The sequence below is a fragment of the Trachinotus anak genome, unplaced genomic scaffold (assembly GCF_046630095.1).
Source record: "Trachinotus anak isolate AG129_WGS33_773 ecotype Australia unplaced genomic scaffold, CSIRO_AGI_Tana_v1 ptg000031l, whole genome shotgun sequence".
NCBI lineage: Eukaryota > Metazoa > Chordata > Actinopteri > Carangiformes > Carangidae > Trachinotus > Trachinotus anak.
The window spans coordinates 9,505,295-9,522,023 of NW_027273882.1; the positions used below are offsets into that span (position 1 = coordinate 9,505,295).

A 16,729-nucleotide genomic window follows, 5' to 3' on the forward strand; every position below is an offset into this window, starting at 1 on the left:
CTTTATTTTGAAACGAGTCGACCGGAAGTGGTGTTTGCCATATTACCGGGGCGTGAGCTTGATGTTGATGCGCAGTCTCTAAGATCCTGAGCAGAGACGTCTGATCAAAAATCAAATAACGAAGATCAACAGCAGAAGCTAAAGGTAAATGTAATGACGTGTGTGTGTTTGTTTCCGGTTGTTTGTTTACCGCAGCGCCCTGACGGGTGAGCTCGCCGTTGTTTGTCAATAGATTAAAATATAGATATGTCACCGATACTGAGCGATCAGATCGAAGTGATGTCGTTACTGCTGCATAGACAGCAACACGGAGCTGACCAATAGATGAAATTTCCTATTGATCTGGACCGATCAGGAATGTTCCCAACATCCAAACAGGAAAATAATCCTTTCAAATTAAAAGCCCCCCCCTTACACACAATAATTAAAAAACAAAACGTGTAATAAAATTAACAAAATAAATAGAACAGACCGGTGTGACGTCATTAGATAACGGGAGGGCGTCTCCCCGTGGACCGGAAGTCTTCTCCCTGCTCTGAGATGATGGCCCATATTATTGATCGGTAACAGCTGCTTCAGCTGGGATGCATCAGTCTCAGTTATGAACCTGATTCAGGGTCTATAGAGGTTTTTGGTTCCACTTAGTTGTCACGGTCAGTAATGAGACTTTAGTTCTGTTTCCTGTAAATTTGTTCAGTTTCTTTTCCTGTCTCCTCCACCAGAGGGCACTGTGACCATGAATCTCTCCATCCCCCTCCCATTGGTCGTTCTCCTCCTCCTGAGTCCAGCCTCCTCTGAAACCATTAACTCCTCCGTAGAGGATTTAAGCAATAGGATGTCAGACTTCGCCACACGGTTGTACCGAGTTATTGCCAGCCGGACTGACGATAACATCTTCCTGTCTCCATTCACGTTGTCCGCCGGTATGATGGCACTGCTGAGTGCTACCAACGGGCCAACCCAAGACCAGCTGCTTCAAGGGCTTACTCTGACTGGACTGGACCCACAGACTCTCCCAGGTAGCTCCAGGGTCTGAGGTTAGAGGTCAGGGCTCAGATGTGGGGTGACGTGTCAAGGGTCGGAGGTCAAGGGTCAGGAAGCAAAGGTGGACTTCAGACACCGTTTTGGTTTTGTACTGTGAAGTTTGAGTCTGTCCCTGCTGCTCTCAGATCTGTTTCAGACTCTCAGGACCGTCATCCTGCAGGGGGCCAATAACCTGCAGCAGGGTGTGGCTATCTTCCCCGCCCAGAGCTTCCAGGTGTCCTCCTCCTACCTGGACCTGGTTCAGACGAAGTTTGGGGGAAACACTCAGAATCTGGCCTACATGGCATCACAGGAAGCTGTTGACACCATCAACCGCTGGGTTCAGGAGCAGACCGGTGACCAGGTCCAGGAGCTGGTGAACAACCTGGACCCCCAGACACAGCTGCTGCTTGCCACTGCCACATCGTACCAGAGTATGTATCACCTGCTACCTGTCGGGGCAGAGTTACCGGTGATGGGGCAGGGCTACAGGTGTTTAAGCTGTACTAGCCTTCATGTTTGTATAGCCATTAATTTATAGATAAATAAACAAGACCAGGTCAAAATCTGGTATGTCTCGACTGCTTATGGTCTGACATAAAAATCCGATCAGGTGGCAGAAAGGAAACCAAGGAACAAAAACTGAGGCAGAAGCTCAGAAACACAAAAGGTTAAGCTAAACACGAGGAGGAGAGAAACTAAACAGAGGCACTGTGAAAGTGAATGACAGGTAATCCATACTGGGAGCAGGTAAGAAGACACAGGTGAAACGCATGAGGCCAGGGCAGATAACAACAATGGAGGGGAAATTAGACAAAGACAGGAAGTAAAGTGATAGAGGGCACAGAGGGTAAGTAATTTCAAAATAAAAATAAACAAAACTCCAAACATGACTTTCACAATCATCTGATCTCAGTCCAGTTGAACTATGGGAGATGTTGGAGCGACGTGTTAGACAGCGCTCCACCACCATCATCATCATCATCACCAGTTGAGGGAATATGTTGAAGAAGAATGGAGTTCATCCTCCAGTAGACATCAGAGACCTGGAGCAGTGAAGCTGTTCTGGAGGAACAACACCTGACTGACACATTTTATGATGGGTTTTATTTTGTCACCTGCCTTTAAATCTAATTGGTACCACTCCACCTTCTGCACCAACTCTGCCTCCTGTCACATCCCTGTAGTTGCCTGGTTCACTCTTTAACTCATCTCTGTTATTTGATATAAATAATAATTTGTCTGTATAAACAAAGTTTTCTTTGTCTTTCAGCCCAGTTCACTCCGTCCTTTAACGCATCCCTCTCTCAGGACGAGCGTTTCTACGTGGACAAGTATCATGTTGTCATGGTCACCATGATGTTCAGGGCTGATAAGTACTTCCTGGCATACGACCGCTTGGTGAAGGTCGGCGTGTTGAAGCTGCCGATGACGGACGGAGCAGCAATGTTAGTCGTGCTACCTGATGAAGACGTGGACATCAACAGCGTAGAAGAGGAGATAACGGCAGAGAAGATCCAGGCCTGGATCAAACAGCTCAAGAAGACGTGAGATACCGCTTCCCTCCTCTGCCTTTTCCCTCACATTAACATAAATGACAGAGTCGTCTGCGTATGGTTTGACATTAACAAATGAACAGATTGATATTCACTATTAATGTGATAACAAGCACAGTAGAAATAAAATAGAGCCTTCAGGGGCACTGCACAGACCTTTGTGATAACAAAAAAAAAAATCTGAATATTTGATATAATATTTTATAAATTTGTGTTGTCTTCAGTTTTGCCCTCAGAGATAAAACTATTGTTTTATTTTGTTCATAGGAAGTTGGAGGTGCAGCTCCCTCGCTTCGTGTTGGAGCGTTCCTACTCGCTGAAGGACGTCCTGCAGAGTCTTGACATCACTCAGGTGTTTCAGGAGGACGCTGACACCACCAACATGGGTGGTGCTAAAGGACCCAGACTCACACAGGTGAGTGAAGAAGCTCATACATCAAATTAAAAGTCTTTCTGATGAAAACGTTCCAGTGACTGTTAATTTGACAGGTGGAAAAAACAGGATTTAAAGTTTTTAATATTAAAAACCAGATCACCCTATAAAGAAGAGACTGAGCCAGGATCCAGTTTGATCCAGTTTAATCTGTTGCGTATGCAGATTTTTATATCAATCTATTTTTGTATTTTATTTTGAAAATCTCTGTCCCTAAAATTTATTTATTTATGTTATCTGTTTGTTTTTCTTTTTGCAGGTTTTCCACAAATCTATTGTCTCAGTTGATGAGCGCAGTGATGAAATCACTGCAGGGGGCGGAGCCAATGTGGTCTCTGCTCTTCCTCCTCAACTGACCATCAACAGACCCTTCATCTTTATCATCTACCAGCAGACTACCGGCAGCCTGCTGTTCATAGGCCGAGTGGTCGACCCCACCAAGAAATAATAACAACTACTTTACTAGAGAGGTTTCTTAGCCACGCCCACCTGAGTCACACCTATAAAACTTAACGTTAACAGTTTAAAATGAGGACGTAGCAGGTTTACCATGTTCTAATGTTATTCTACTGTCAGTAGACTCTGGACTCAGTGCTTACAGTGTGTTTCCCAGGCTGAGGGTCTGGACCCCCAAAGGGGTTGCAAGATCAATCTGAGACAACACACAGAAAACTGAATAAGTGTTTATGATACACAGAACTAACTGTAGTTTCTAAGATGTTCTCCCAGTGTTTTCATCATGTCTCTACAGATAATCACTGCTCTCACTTTTCCTCTAGCGCCATCATAGGGTCAGTATTTGAATTTTTTTACTTATTTGGTTCATGACCACCAGTAGAACTAATGACATTCCCATTAGCTTCAACTGTCGACGCTGTGTTTACTGCTAATTAGCTAATGTTAGTGCGCTAACATGCTAAGTGAACATGGTAAACATCAGCTGTAAATTTAATGAATTTAATAATTTAAACTATCTTAATCTTAATTGTAGTCTGGTTTACTTGAGAATGAGTGAAGTAGAATTGAAGGATAATAATCGATGTCTGGTTGTCATTACGTTTGACCAGTGACTTGATCGTTTCCCTCGCCCTCTGATTTGATACAGTGTGATGCTGGACTCACAACTGAACTGTTTATTTTCATATCAAAAACATAAATGATTATATAGTGACTGAATACCACGCTGCTCTCTACAGGGGGAGGAGCTAAAATACAGAATATTTAATAATGTTACAGCTGAGTGATGTATTTCTGTGTGATGTCTCTCAGGCCGCTCTGGTGCTCCACAGCCCTGAAACTTAAAGTCACCATGTAGTGAAACCTAGTAGTTAACAGTGTTGATGAGTCCTGGATGACTGACAGATGTGATGATTTCCCATCAGCTTCAGCTGGGTTAGGGTTTACAACAAATTAGCATGTTAGCATGACAGTAACTATCGTACCATATGTGCTGTATATAGTTCATGATGTCACATACTTCACTGTGTTATAATGTTATAAACTACTTGTATAACATTAAACATTAAAATACCTTCTCCTGCAGCATTTTGTGGCTCTCATGTGCTCACCAATATGACACATGATGTCATCAAACCTGACAGTGACGTCACATATTCCCACCCAATCAACAGACGGAACACTGTATTATTTCCCGTGAAGTTAATCTGAATAATGGATTCCACCTGGTGAGGATAAATCCTGACAGAAACATACAAACCAAAACCAGGATCATACCTGAGGAGAGAAACTTTAAATAATAATGAACAGGCGACAAATTTCAATACGTACACTCTGTTTTTAAAATGACACAAAACTCTGCTGATCCGCTATTATTTTTACTAAATGCACCTTTAATCTCAGGCTCAGTTAAAATCAATCGATATAATCTATGACTGCATGGTAGGTGTCAATGTTTGATGCAATTGTTACCTGCTGTGATGTCATGCTGACATCATTAGCCATAACTATAATATCTGTACAGATGTTTCAGCCCAACAGTTGGACAGACTAAAGACGACATCAAAGACAGTGGTTGATTTTCACTGTTGTATCTCACATGTGAACGAACAGGTAGAGATGAAGACTGACAGGTGTGTCTCTGTTGTACATAACAACATCAAGCATGTTATTAGACCTGATCTAACAGAATGTGACACCTGTCCTGTGATGTTCATCCAACCAGTCACACATTAGCAGGTGAAACCACTGACTAATAAGAACACAGTCACAGTTTGAATGTGTGGAGTTTACTGAACCAATCAGGTGACAGGATAAGATCATTAAAATACACAGTGCTCAGTAGATACAAATAGAGGTGAGGCTCTACTGTCTCTGATCATCACTGTAAAGCAGAGATGATTTCCTGTTGCATTCTGGGTAATGTCCTGAAAGTGCTCCCTGACTGCTGATTGGCTAATGGCCCGTGGAGGTATGATGACATCATCTTCACTCCCGTCCTGATTGTACACTGAAAGAATTCGACTTCCTGTTTCTGTTGGAAAAAAACAGCACGTTAATTATTCAAAACTGTAAACCAGAGTTAAATTGATAAATATAACAATAGAACTAATCAGGAACTAAATCAGAGTTAACATTGGGAAAAAAAAAAAAAAAGAAAACAGGATTAAACTCAGGAATACAGCACAGTCAAATCTGGACTGACCCATTATGGGTAAACAACATCATGAGAGCTAAGTCAAGGTAAACTAGCACTAAATCAGGGGCCGACAACATTTCATATCTAAAGAGCTCATTTTTACCAGAAAGAAAAGAAAAAATATTAGAGCCTTATATTAGTCTAAATTAGTCTGTCAACATTACTATGTCTAAATGAACATATGCTTTACCACAAGTCGCCTGTTGTGGGCTGTTGATGGTCTTTTTGCACTTTAATATTTCTGTTACATTATAAAATTATAGAACTACTATAATAAAGAAACAGTTGACAAACTAACTTCACTCTGATCCTCTCATCCTCAGTCAGCTGAACGACTCAGTGTGTTCAATATTACAGGCTTTGTTATTGGTTAACTTCTCCTTGCTAATCAAACATTAAGCAGTGGTGGTGAAAACACACACACCTCTCCATGCACTATTAAAGTTTTGCGCTGACACTTTTTTGATTTTGAATCCACATCTGACTTATGAAAACACCCGCTTGACACCACAGTTCAGTTCAGTTCAGCAGAGTGGCGCCATGATGTAGCATGAAGCATATTTTAGTTGATAAAGTTTTAACTGGGTAAGGATGACTTCAGGCCCACAACAATGATAACAAAATGTAAACAAATTGTTATTCATTTTCATATTCATTTGACAAAGCTAGGGAGCCAGGAGGGGGAACTAAAGAGCTGCATGTTGGATCAACTACAGTGAAACCAGGTTTAAACCAGAATTAAGCCAGAGTTCAACAATGACAGCAAAATCTGGTCTAAAGCAGGAAACAAAGATGGAATAAATATGAGTACAAATAAGACATAACAAAAGGTTAGCGTTAACTAATAACTGGGCAAAATGGAGTTAAAACAGGGGCTACACCTGGGCCAAGTCAGCTATGAAGCAGCAATGAACTGAAACAGGTTAAAGCCCAGGTAAAGGCAGGCTGAAAGCTGGATTAAACTGGGTTTATCTAAGGCTAAACTGGGGAAAAAAGTAGGGCTAAGCTAAAGCTAAGTCAGGGTCAAAATGATCCAAACCAGGTTTAACTAAACAATAACAGAGTGAAACTGGGATATTCCAAGCTTTGAATAGGACTAAACCAAGCTAGCCTTGAAGCAGCAATTAATCAGACCAGGTTAAAACTAAAGATGAATCAGGATCAAAACTACATTAAACAAGGGAAATCTAAAGCTAAAACGGTAGGGTTAACCAAAAACAAAACCAGAATTAAAACAGACCTGAGGCCTGGACTACAAATCAGGTTCAACAAACCCAGGTTAACTTTTTTCGTTATCTGGTTTAACTGAACCTAACATTGTGTGCCCTCATCACCTGGACCATGAAGCTGTTATCACCTGGTTCATAGGGTTGTGAACGATAAACCGATGCGACCGGATATTCGGTTCAACGGTGATGTTTACCATACGGCTGCATCGGTAGCAGCCTCCTCAATCGATACGAATTATCAATGAATTCCTAGATGAATCGGTTATAGAGTCATGGATCGGGTATCGCGAGACTTTGAATCGGTTGGCGGCATTACACACGCGCCAGGTCTCTAAAACAACGCGAGAGCTGAGGCTGCCCGCGAAACGCCGTAGCTGCCTAGCTGGTATTAGCATGAGTGATAAACAAGGGACGACACGGAAAATGGAGGAGGTGGAGAACGAAAGCGTCAGCCTGACCGAAGGTGATAATGCACCGAGAAAGATTTCCAACGCATCGGGGAAACAAAAATCCCAGGTGTGGACCGTTTTTGAGTTTTATAAGAAGGAAGGGAAGCTCGAACAAAGTTTGTTGTTACTATTCTGTGCTACTTTTACCTCTGGAGTTCCCATCCAACGATTCAGCCAGACTTTTTTTGGTCCATGTCTAAAAATAAATACATTGACATGTGATTTTGTTGTTCTGTTCTTTTTTTGTCTTTTACATATTTAAAAAGAAACTATTGTACTGTCACTTTCATAGACTTGGCTTCTTTATTATATAAAATATCTACAACAAATATTAACCATAGAATCGAATCGTATCGTTCTCACACTGTATGGAATCGATTCGTATCGAATCGGTCTGTAATAAAAGGACATCGTTTTTGAATCAAATCGTAACCTGTGTATCTAGATGCATATCGAGTCGTTTATCACAGAGAGATGTGCAACCCTACTGGTTTAGTTAACCCTGTTTTACCTGTCCAGGTATGAGTGATGGGTAAGAATGTGAAAGAGTTTTTATTATCATCATCATCAGAACCATGAATAAAGTATTAAAGTGAGCATCAAGTTTCTTCTTCTCTCTGATGATGATGATGATGTGAACATGTGATGAAGATCAGACAGTTAAAGTGACGTCAGACTGTTTGTGAAGAGAAGTAGTTGATGTGTGATGAGCTCAGTGAGACTGAAATGTTCATTTCTAATTTTAAGAAACCCAATTCATGTTTTAAGCCTAGAAAGGAAATAGACCTTCTGAAATACCGTTTTGTTACATTTATTGCATTATTTTCACCTTTTTTTAAGCTTATATTGTCTTGTTTCTTTATTTGATTAGAGACGCTTTTACATTGAAAACTAACTTTCTGATACAGACACAGTAAAATGGTTAAAATGCAAGCACAGAGAAGGAAACTTTTAATGTATTATTAGCAAACCCCCAAAGAGGCACAAGGTTAGTATCTATTGTCATTACTGTAATATCAAGATGTGGTTTGTGTGTTTAAGTAGTTTCAAACTACAGTAATTCTATAGTGTAACTGAGTTAATATTATGCTAATGCACTGAAACTGTATGAGAAAGGAGCTAATGGTTTTTATTTTATTTTGTTCTTTATTGTCAGGTCTTGTGTCGATTTTGGAGTTTTCAATAAATTTCAAATCATCAGTTCAAGTGTCAGACCATCTTTCAGCTGGATATGCTACACTAATGATGACATATTGATCAGTGTGTGGATCATTGTTCTGATCAAAGACATCAGAGTTTTAGTTTTTATTTCCAGTTCTGCTCACAGAGTCTCCTCATGTTATTCTAAGCTGCAGTGATGAAGAGGAGAGTCACAGCTTCATCACTGTCAGGATCCTGTGGATGAAAGAATCTGTGTCCAGTTCAGATGAAGCTCTAATAGTTCTGATGGAGTTATTTAGTGATAAACTCTCCTCTGTTTGTTAGAAGCTCTGTTTTAAAACCAGAGTGGACACATGGAAAGACTCCAACAGCAGAATATCCACTGATCATCTGCTGAGCTTTATTATTAGACTTTATTCTGAACTCTTTTGTCCCTGTCAGGATCCTGTAGAGATGATGACTCAGTGTTTTCCAGGTATCTGATTGATCAACAGCTTGTTTGTTTACAGGTTTTGATCTGATCTGGAACAGGTTAGGAGTTCATCATCAGTTAACGTGGTGATCTACCCCAGTAACAAGTGAACCACCATGGTAGGACTGAAAACCAAAGTTAAACCTGAAGTCACCTGGATGACCTCAGATCCTGCTTTGTAGAACTTTGTAAACCAGGATTAAGTCTGGGATAAACAATAAACAATGACTCTCACTAAACTGTGTCTGAGTCAATGTAAATGACAAGACTATATGGGATTAGACCAGGGTCACTTCAGACCAATTTACCTCTGGTGACTCTGTCCTGAGGTGAAGGGCCACACAGACATGTGATTGGTAAGAGAGAACCTGGTTCGGGGACCACTCCTAGACCTGGTCTAAATGGTCTTTGGGTGACAAACTGTAAAAACCACGTGGAACCATTAACTCAAAGACTTCTACCACCAGAGTGTTTCAGCCGGAACTCACATTGACAGTTTTCTGGACTGGCTCTCCTTAACCCCGCAACCCCGGTCCACTGTTTTACTACGCTGGTCCAAGGTACTGGTCCTATGATCTCTCTGGTCCAAAATACTGGTCCTATGGTCTCTCTGGTCAATGGCGCTGGTCCTATGGTCCAAGGTACTGGATCTGTGGTCCATTGTACCAGTTCTCTGGTCCACCATATTGTTCCTGTGATCCATGTTAGTGGTTCTATGGTCTAGTGTGCCAGTTCTATGGTCTCTCTGCTCTGTGGAACTGACCCTGTGGTCCATGGAACTAGTTCTGTGGTCCAGCGTACTGGCCCTGTCCAGGAGGCTGGTGGTGTTGCTGCGGATCAGGACTGGCATGGAGGATGTTGACTGGGTTGCCATTGTGAAGTGGACAGTCCTCAAGGAGTCATCTATAAAACACCGGAAGTGATGAAAGATTAGTGACCATTGCATGGAGCATCCTGACTGTGACAGTCCTGTAGTCCTAAAGACTGATCCTGATCAGTATTGATGATGTAGAGCATTTGAAGATGTGGTACCTTTGCTCTGCAACATGGACTTCCCAGGTCCAGATGTACCGCTCAGCTCCTTAACCTTCCTAAATCACAGACCCAGGAAACAGAACATTTAGAACACTTGAACCTTGTTTTGGTCCACATTTAAAAACCAACAGTTAAAACTCTATCGTGACTTAAAGCACCGGTAACCCCACCCACCAGTGATGTCAGAGATCAGGGTGCACTTACTGTACCCTGAGTACATGTCTACCTCAAGCAGCCAAGTGAAAACTAGAGGTCCACCAGAGAATAAAAGTTGGACGTTGTAACGTCCCTTCTGCTGAGTTATGATTCCTACGCCTCTATCTGACCCACACTGGCAGACCAGTGGCTTGCCTTTTGTTGATGGTACCTGTACAGGCATCAAGAGGGAAGTCCTCAAAGACCCTCACAGTGTGCATCAGATGTTAGTTAGGACGATCAAAGAGTAAGTAGTCAACAAGATCAGGGCAAGACAGAAGAGGGACAAGATGTCTGACTTTTGACAAAGCCATGGAGACCACAAGGATGAAGGATGACATCATCAAGCAGAAGTGGAGAAGCTCCAGAGGGAGGCAACAAAGAAGATAAATTGTCTGTTCAGAAAGGTTCACCCTGGAGGATCCTGATGAGATGCTGAACCACATCAGCTGACCCCTTTCAATATGAAGGATCAGTGATTCTTCTCCTCCTGGATCTGAGTCCAGACCCCCTGCCAAGGCAACTCATTTCAACTGCTTGGATCCACCATCTCATTCATTCAGTCTTAACCCAGAGACCAGGACCACAGCCCTCTGAACCACAGTAGTCTAGTACAGGGTCTGTAGTGCCGATCAACCTCATGTTCCATTTACCCCCAAGAAAGATCCAGACACATTTAAACTGAAAATGACAGAGGTCTGGTGGGTCTTACACAGGTCTATCCGAGTTGGTGGGTTTGGATGTTGTTGGCTGACTACTGAGGGATCGACTCCGTGACAGTTTAGCCTTCCTCATCTCCTTGCCTGTAAGAAGAAGAAACATCATCATCATCTTCTGATACACCTCCATGTTCTAAACACTGTTTACATGAGCCTAACAACATCCATTACAGTCAGGTATGAACCAGACCACCGTGACTGTATAGATAATTAGAAATCATCCCTAATTCAGCTGCTATGACAATTTAATTTCCCTCTGGGGATTAATAAGGTCATCTATTTATCTATCTATCTAAACCATCCACCAAACTCCTGCAGGAGCTAATGCTCTGTAGATGATGTACAGCTACATCATTAATGACAGGTGTGTGTTGAAAAGATTCCCATCAAGAAGATTATGTTGGAAGTTTGCAGATCAAACATTTTATAAGTGGTCAGTCAGTCATTCATATTTCTGTCTCACCAGCAGACAAGGCAGCTCCAGATGAGGACATGGACATGGATTTGGTTGCAGAGAGACTGGTCTTACTTTCCCTTCCTGTCAAAGAGAGATGGTTCACAGACTGGACTACAAACAAAACACAATCAGATCAATAAACCCAACCAGTCTTCCCCATCAGACTCATCCTATTCAAAAATAAAAGGACAGTTGTGCTCACGTTTTCTCTCTGCATGTTTCTCAGAGTTTAGTTTCCCTTCACTCTGCTGACGCTCCAGCTGTTCCTGACAACAGAGAAGACATCATTAAAACTAAACAGGAAGTGGTTTAGACGAAAGACAACCTGTCAGGTTCAGACTCACCATCTCCAGCAGCAGAGTCTCCTCCTTCTCCTTCTTCTGGTCCAGTAAATCTCTCTCCTGCCTTTTATGAAACTGACAAGAGAGACCAGATGTAGAGCAGAACAGAAACAGAACACTCAACTGCCATTTATTCTACAGTTCAGGTTCTAAAAAACAGGCTGCTTACAGGTTCTGTGAGGTCCAGTTTGTCCAGTTCCAACACTGTCTGGAAAACGTGATGAACACAGTGAATCATCTACACGCACGAAGGCTAACGAGCAAGACTTTGGTCTCTGTAGACTGGATTTATCTCAGGTCTACAGAGTCTGAGACTGGTCTCCAGTAGTGTGGGTGTTACCTTGCGGATGGTTGCCACCACGTCCTTGTCTTTCTCTCGGCACAAAAGTTTCTGGACGCAGAAATCGAGTTGCTGCAGCAGTTGTTTATCAGCCGGCAAACGGAGTGATGAACGTAACCTGGGCAACAACTGGCACAGCTTGTACCTGACAGGCAGAGAGGTGAACAGGCAGACAGGTGAACAGTCAGACAGATTTGACTGGCATCACTGGACAGTGTTCTGACAGAGCTACCTGACGTTGGCGACAGGGTCGTGAACTAACTCCAGTGCTGGAATTAGGAAGTGTTTGTTGAAGTATTTTCTCGAGAAAATCTCAGAGGCCATTTCACAAACATCAAGGAACCTCAGACGGTTCCAGTAGCTCCGACCTTGAGCTAGATCTGAGGATCAGAAACAAACCAAGAGGAATTATCAAGGATCTATTTGACATCCTGGAAAAGGCTCTAATGTGTTTGTTCAACATTTTTAAAACAGTAGTCCTTTAAATTTGCAGAGATTTTTGAATTTGAGTTTGAGATGGATTTAAAAACACATCACTGAGGTAATGTACTCAAAGCACCTGAGACTTCAGACACCTGTTCTGACCTTGGATCAGTCGCTCCATCATCTCCTGGCGCTGCTCCTGTTTGCGATTGTACCGGAGAAATATGCAGAATGTCCGAGCTCCCTCTTTCTGCACAGGCAACACCTTCTGCAACCACATCAAATCAGAAGAGTTTACCTGTCTGTTCAATGGGTTCAACTGTTGTATCATCTCATGTCTTGTGGCGTTTAGTAGTACTGACATTGGTAGTGAGGATGATGAAGATGCGAGGGGAGAAGCTCTGGTGCAGCAGTTCTCCAGGCAGCAGTCTGGCCAGGCAGCTGTAACGCTGCAGTAGCTTTTCATGCAGCCTCCAACGCAGAGAACATCCGACCTTCTGCTCCGCCAACAACAGGGCTGACAGCAGCTCCGGGAACTGATGAGGAACAAATGGAGAACCACAGAAGAGTAAGGAAGAACATAAAGAAACCAGTATTAGAGAAGAAACGGGAAAACAAAGAAATACCCAGACTGAACTTAGAACTGGTTTAAAAGTCAGAGGTTTTGTTGTCTAACCTTGTTGTCCAGCGTCAGGTTCTCTCCTCTGGACAGAACCGCCTCTAGAGTTTCTTCCAGGTGATTCATCAGTGCATCCAGCACCTCAACAACAACAGCAGCGGCTTCAGTACAGATAACACTAACATCCGAAATAAAGAAACTACATGTTCTGCAGAAAATGCAGGTGTGTGTGGTCTGGCTTGTTGTTAAATGTTTGACACATTGTGTGGTTACGTTTGCACATATAACTAGAATTACCGCCTCCGCGTCTCAGACCAGTTTCAGATTACATCCCTGTTTATCTGAGACATATAAAATAATAACCATTTGTAAAATTTGGTCACAATTGCTGTGTGAAGTACTGAGTAATGGCTAAAAAGAGTTTTGTGAGGTCATCGTGACCTTGACCTTAGACCTTTGACAACCAAAGTCTAACCAGTTCATCCTTGAGTCCAAGTGGACATTTGTGCCAAATTTGAAGAAGTTCTGTCAAGGCATTACTGAGATACCATGTCCAAGAGAATAGGATGGACGGACAACCGGAAAACAAAATGTATAAACAAATAAAAATCTATCAGCATCCAATCATCAATTAAGGATAAAAACATGATTCTATCTGCTTTATAGCTTCAACTCAGTCCAAAGACAAAAACAAGAACCCCCACAAAAATACAACAAGACACATGGCAACAACTTCCACACGGCAATGTTGTGATGACAAACATGCTCTCACTGCTGTGACCTCAGTAAAGAAGCATGCTTACACTGTGGACTAAGCAGGTTCTCTTACCTCCAGGGCGTCGTCCTGCAGTAAGACCAGAAGCTCTTTGTGGACCACTTGGACATTTGAACCAAGAAGCTTCACCACCTGACATGGGGGTCAATGGAAAGAGGGGAAGCCATCATGTGACATCAGAGACAACTGTTTTTTCAAACTATTTGCAGCTAAGAAACATTCAAAGACTGAACAACTTCTTTCTTTCATCTCTTATCTATTGGATTTTGTGGCTGTACTTCTTCAAGGAGAAGCAGAACCTTATGATGGTGATGTCCATGATCTCTCAACTGCTACTCGCCATCAGTGTCCATCAGTGTTCTAGCACCACCCTCAGGACAAACTTTACACACTTGATTACAGTTCACACTCAATGAACAGATGAAACATCATGATGTTATTTGTATACCAGAATACCATGATCTTACCTGGTGGAAACTGGCTGCAGCACTTCGTCGAACACTGACTTCTGGATCACAACAAAGACTGGAGAAAGACGGGTAGAGCTCTGACAGAAAGTGGGCAGAGTCAGCAAACATCACCATGGCCTGCAGAGAAAGAAAAAGTGACATCGACCATCAGAAAGACTGAAAACTGAACTAAATTCTGACACTCTCCCGAGTGCGTGGGAAATTTACCGGTAGGTTATAGCAGCAGTTGCAGCGGATGAGCTTGGACTCATTGTTGATGTCAGTCTGGTTTCCTTCAGTCTGCAGACCGGTGACACACAGCACCTTAAACCTCTGCAGCAACCGGCCCCGCTGCTCATCTGACAGAGACCCTGAAACACAATGACTCCTCAGAAACATCATGACTCGTCAGTCCTAAAGTCCCCATACCAACACTCCACAGCTTGACTGCAACTTAAGATCCTGTTCATGAAAACCACAAACTGAATCTGTGTTATTCCTCTCAAGGATGTCTGTGGGGACTTAAAAAAGGCTGGATGTTCTGAATTGTTGTCTGATGCATAAACACAGATCCTCTTGTTCTCCAGGGGAAACTCCAACACAACATGATGCCTTTCACACTGGGCAACTCCAGAAACAAAGAGTGGAATAGTAGTAGTAGTAGTTTACTTTCAGAGTTGGTGCTTGCACAGACTTCAGCCCAACTACATTTAGTTGGTATCACTTTTTGGCATTACCTCTGGCCTAACTCCTACCAGAGAGGTGATGATTCACACCTCTAGGACTAATTTACAAATCCTGTGGTCAGCACACACACCACACACCATCGCCTGGCAACTTACAACTTGAACCTTACATCCAACCTTCCAGGTGGTGGACCCTCAGGGTAGTTACTCTATTTCATCCCTTCAAGCTGACCCAGATCAGGCCCCATGGTGCTAACACTAACCTGGCCATCAGGTCCTCCTCCAGTCAGGGCCCTGGTCTGCCTATTCCAGGCAAGGTAGTTCTTTCCTGAAGTCGCTGTACCATAGTTGTTTGGACTAACTCAGTTTGTCCCCATAATTATCTGCCGACCTTAACTTAACTTCGTATCGTGGATATTCTGGACTTATTCTGATTTAGTTTCAGCAGAGTTTCTACTTTGTGACATCAGTGTTGAGTCTCACCTGCCAGTCCACTGCAGAGCTTCCCAAACTGGAATGACAAAGACGCCACGACAGCTTCGTCTGCCTGCGATGATGTGTCGCACACCGACATCACCAGAGGAACCACCACATGGAGTCTGTCATCTGAAAGAGGAGGGAGCTTTAAGCGTGGTGTTTGTGGAGAGGACGGGGACCAAGGAAAGTTTAATCTAGCGCAAGTGGTCCTAATCAAGCACACTGATGTCACTTGGTTTGTTGTGATATCTATTGCCTTGATTGTGCACCCACAGAGGTTAAATACCAGGAACTCCTCACGAGGCAAAACTGAAGAAGCTTCTTAGATAAGAGGTGAAACATCGTCTACAATCTACAATCAAGTTCACTTGGCTTTGATTTAAGTTGTCTTGGATAACCATGACCTGGATGACTGAGAATCTTCAGAGAGAGGAGTCGGCTTTAAATGTGGTGTTTCTGAAAAGGAGGGGCCTTTAAACCTTGCAGATGGCTTCTCATTACAGCTCCAGCTGTTTTCACCTAATCACTCACCACTGTCAATCATCTCCATCAAGTTGATGATGGTATCGAAGGCAGCGAGGCGGACACTACCCTCCTCGTCTCCAGCGAGCTCCACCAGTTCAGGAAGCAGCTCCGTCCTGATGTCATCCACCCTGAAGGACAAACAGGAGAAACACCACAACAGGACATTTTTTTTGTACTTGGTTTGTGTTTGGTTTGTTTTTTTATGTTTGGTTGGTGTTTGGGTTGTGTTTGGTTGGTGTTTGGTTGGTTGATGGTTTGTGTTAGGTTGGTGTTTGGTTGATGTTTGATTGGTGTTTGGTTGGTTGTTTGGTGAGGTTTACCCCGTCGCCCTGGCAATGCTCTCCAGCTGACGGCACATACAGGCTCGGACCTCAAACTCCACATCCTGACATAAAGACCGAGCCAATGGCAGCAGCTCCTTTTTCACTCTAGTACACAGAAACACACCTGTTAGTATGACGCTAGGTGTAACAACATAAACATACACCATCAGCTTAATCTGATCAATAACCGTTTAAAATTACTCTTTTGCAGCTCACATGTGGGAATCAAACTTGCAGGAGACTTTTCCCAAAATGCGACAGCTTGCCAGACGAGCCTGAAGAGAGTGAGACAGCTGAGACTGATACAGGAGAGGGTTCAGCACCTACAGAGACAGGTACAGAGTGAGACAGGTAGTGAGTGAGACCAATGACTGTACAGTATATGA

The 16,729-nt window shown here is 42.9% G+C and overlaps 2 protein-coding genes across 8 annotated transcripts in view; one reads left to right on the forward strand and one right to left on the reverse strand.

Moving 5' to 3' along the window:
- LOC139612245 (protein Z-dependent protease inhibitor-like) lies at window positions 1-4,554 on the forward strand. Its single transcript, XM_071467623.1, has 6 exons — window positions 1-144; window positions 723-1,019; window positions 1,170-1,457; window positions 2,297-2,570; window positions 2,847-2,994; window positions 3,272-4,554. The coding sequence occupies exons 2-6, from the start codon at window positions 737-739 to the stop codon at window positions 3,458-3,460; spliced, it is 1,182 nt and encodes a 393-aa protein (XP_071323724.1). The 5' UTR covers window positions 1-144; window positions 723-736; the 3' UTR covers window positions 3,461-4,554.
- ppp4r4 (protein phosphatase 4, regulatory subunit 4) overlaps window positions 3,696-16,729 on the reverse strand; it is a 22,128-nt gene continuing 9,094 nt past the window's right edge. For 4 of the 7 annotated variants that reach the window (XM_071467601.1, XM_071467600.1, XM_071467602.1 and 1 more), the window contains exons 7-26: window positions 16,560-16,666; window positions 16,341-16,448; window positions 16,027-16,148; window positions 15,502-15,624; window positions 14,561-14,703; window positions 14,351-14,470; window positions 13,938-14,015; window positions 13,166-13,249; window positions 12,852-13,025; window positions 12,652-12,757; window positions 12,299-12,446; window positions 12,067-12,211; window positions 11,896-11,934; window positions 11,730-11,801; window positions 11,588-11,651; window positions 11,392-11,466; window positions 10,922-11,012; window positions 10,012-10,070; window positions 9,468-9,882; window positions 3,696-5,503 (exon numbers count right to left, since the gene is read on the reverse strand). In XM_071467601.1, the coding sequence (XP_071323702.1) occupies window positions 5,458-5,503; window positions 9,468-9,882; window positions 10,012-10,070; window positions 10,922-11,012; window positions 11,392-11,466; window positions 11,588-11,651; window positions 11,730-11,801; window positions 11,896-11,934; window positions 12,067-12,211; window positions 12,299-12,446; window positions 12,652-12,757; window positions 12,852-13,025; window positions 13,166-13,249; window positions 13,938-14,015; window positions 14,351-14,470; window positions 14,561-14,703; window positions 15,502-15,624; window positions 16,027-16,148; window positions 16,341-16,448; window positions 16,560-16,666 (2,319 nt within the window). In that variant the 3' untranslated portion in view covers window positions 3,696-5,457. The remainder of the gene's footprint in view (window positions 5,504-9,467; window positions 9,883-10,011; window positions 10,071-10,921; window positions 11,013-11,391; window positions 11,467-11,587; window positions 11,652-11,729; window positions 11,802-11,895; window positions 11,935-12,066; window positions 12,212-12,298; window positions 12,447-12,651; window positions 12,758-12,851; window positions 13,026-13,165; window positions 13,250-13,937; window positions 14,016-14,350; window positions 14,471-14,560; window positions 14,704-15,501; window positions 15,625-16,026; window positions 16,149-16,340; window positions 16,449-16,559; window positions 16,667-16,729) is intronic. The other 3 variants (XM_071467605.1, XM_071467603.1, XM_071467604.1) reach the window with 3 other exon arrangements.

Bases quoted from the DNA above. Each gene is read 5' to 3' on its own strand.
- LOC139612245 (XM_071467623.1), top strand. From the start codon at position 737: ATGAATCTCTCCATCCCCCTCCCATTGGTCGTTCTCCTCCTCCTGAGT. The intron at 1,458-2,296 runs GTATGTATCACC...TTTGTCTTTCAG, and splicing joins CACTGCCACATCGTACCAGA to CCCAGTTCACTCCGTCCTTT. The intron at 2,995-3,271 runs GTGAGTGAAGAA...TTCTTTTTGCAG, and splicing joins AAGGACCCAGACTCACACAG to GTTTTCCACAAATCTATTGT.